Genomic DNA, 2,026 nt, shown 5'->3' with positions numbered 1-2,026 from the left:
GCATTCCTCACCCTTTCCCCTTGAAGCTGCATTCCATTTACAAGTGTTTCTCTGGCATTTACCACTTGAAAGCACTACGGAGGAGTGTTCAAGACAGGCTGGTGGGAGGATGTGCTGGAGCTCTGCTCCCTCCCACGCTCCTGGGTTCCCTGCAGCAGAGGCAGGGGCTGGGCACCATTTCAGCCACCCCTTTGGTCCCTGCAGCTCAGCTCAGGGACAGCATTAGCTTTGTTTTATTGAGGGGACATGATTTGTTCCTTTCCAGTCTCCAGATATCACTGTGCCTCTTGGCTTTGCCCCCAGGGTAAGCATAGCCCATACAAATGTCCAAGGGGGTGGTAAGCTCTCCTCTACCTCTATCTGCATGGAAATATCCCGTATTTCTAGGCAGAAAGCAATCTCATTTAATGGGCTACCCACACTGAATCCACTTACAACCCATCCACTTATTAGTGTCATACAAATGAAATAAAATACATGTAAATAAAGACCTTCTGCCTTGCACGCAGCTGTTTTGGAGCAGAAGTGATCATCGCCTCAGTCTTTTTCCCTTCGTCTCTCACGCACGCAGGAGAGCTGGGGTTTAATGAACTAGATATAAAGCGAACAGACGCGGTGAGAGCCACTCGTGTTCGAGGAGGGCAGGGAAATGGGGCTGGAGCAAAGGGTAGCTCTGTGTCTGAGGAGCACATCTGCTCTGCCTGGGTGTGGAGACCAAATCTAGGCTGGCATTGCGACTGCACCACCAGTCCCCAGCTTCTTGCTGTTGCTTCTCTGAGAACCTCATGAGTTCTGCTGTAGCCCCCATGCTCCTGGTTGCTGTGGTTGGGTGTCTAGCAGCTCTGGTGGGGTCTTACTGGGTGACAGTTGCTCTCCGCTGGTGTGTGGCTTTTGGTGGATGGTGATGCTGAGCTGTGCTGCTGGTGGGGAGCGTGATGGGGAGAGGGGCAGGAGGGATGAAATGCAGCCAAGTAGAAGTGTCTACTCTGCCTTGCTGGACACTTCTGTGAGCTTTTTCCTCTCTCCCACAGCCACTGCATCCAGCAGATCCTGGAGGCTGTCCTGCACTGCCATCAGATGGGGGTGGTCCACCGGGATCTGAAGGTAGGAGCTGCAGCGGAAGGGCCTGTGGGAGGATGTGGGGATCCCATCTGTGATACAAAGCCCTGTGGAGCAATGCCCAGTATCCTCCAGGGCAGCTGAAACATAGCAGAGAGGAGCACTGCTTCAAAGTGTTCAAAGACCAGCTCTGGGGTGAAACAGCACAAAGGAGAGGGGGTAGGGAGGTCCCTGTAGTCCATGGTCCTCCAAAGATCCATGGACATCGTGGCACACAGCAGGACAGAACGGTTGGGTAGCACATCCAGAGCCCTGACCTTCCTCCGTGCTGTGCTGGGAAGCCCCCCACAATAGCAGAGCCTCCGGGGGGGTTCACTCCACTCCAACCCCTGTCTCCTCCTGCAGCCTGAGAACCTGCTGCTGGCATCCAAGCTGAAGGGTGCTGCTGTCAAACTGGCTGACTTTGGCCTTGCCATTGAGGTGGAGGGGGACCAGCAAGCGTGGTTTGGTGAGTAGGGCCAGCCCGAGGTGGGGCATCCTCCAGCCCTCGCTGATGTGTTTGGTCGGGGGGGGCTCCAGGAGGGACGTGCATCCCCAGGACTGGAACTCCAGGCTACAGGAGTGCCCTGGCAGCACCAGCCTTGGAGGCAAGGTGGATGAGGAGGAGTCTGATGGCTCCAGCTGTGTCCCTGGAAACAGCTTGGTATTGATCCATGGCACAGGCAAACAGCTCCACAGGGACGTGGTGAGTCACTGAGATGTCCTGGTGAGCTGGACAAGCTGGTGGCAGGGATAGACTTGGGGAAGGAAAGCCTTGTTCAAGAGCTGGAGGTGCACACCAGAGCACCCCAGCCTTCTGCACCATCCTGGGGTTTGGTTGCTGTTCCTGTTTGCTTGGGAGACACAGAGGTTTCTGGAGGGAGGGAGGGAGGGTGCCCATCCCACCAGCTCAGCGTGTGCCCGGGCT

The 2,026-nt window shown here is 56.0% G+C and overlaps 1 protein-coding gene across 1 annotated transcript in view; it reads left to right on the top strand.

Moving 5' to 3' along the window:
- LOC104526932 (calcium/calmodulin-dependent protein kinase type II subunit alpha) overlaps positions 1-2,026 on the top strand; it is a gene marked incomplete at both ends in the record, with an annotated part of 13,664 nt that overhangs the window by 8,014 nt on the left and 3,624 nt on the right. The window contains 2 exons of the mRNA XM_010170519.1: positions 1,032-1,104; positions 1,465-1,567. Coding sequence (XP_010168821.1) covers positions 1,032-1,104; positions 1,465-1,567 — 176 coding nt within the window. The remainder of the gene's footprint in view (positions 1-1,031; positions 1,105-1,464; positions 1,568-2,026) is intronic.

Source organism: Antrostomus carolinensis, unplaced genomic scaffold (genome assembly GCF_000700745.2).
Source record: "Antrostomus carolinensis isolate BGI_N321 unplaced genomic scaffold, ASM70074v2 scaffold37646, whole genome shotgun sequence".
Taxonomy (NCBI): domain Eukaryota; kingdom Metazoa; phylum Chordata; class Aves; order Caprimulgiformes; family Caprimulgidae; genus Antrostomus; species Antrostomus carolinensis.
The sequence above is the reverse complement of the archived record's forward strand: the minus strand, read 5'-3'. Positions and strand labels throughout refer to the sequence as shown.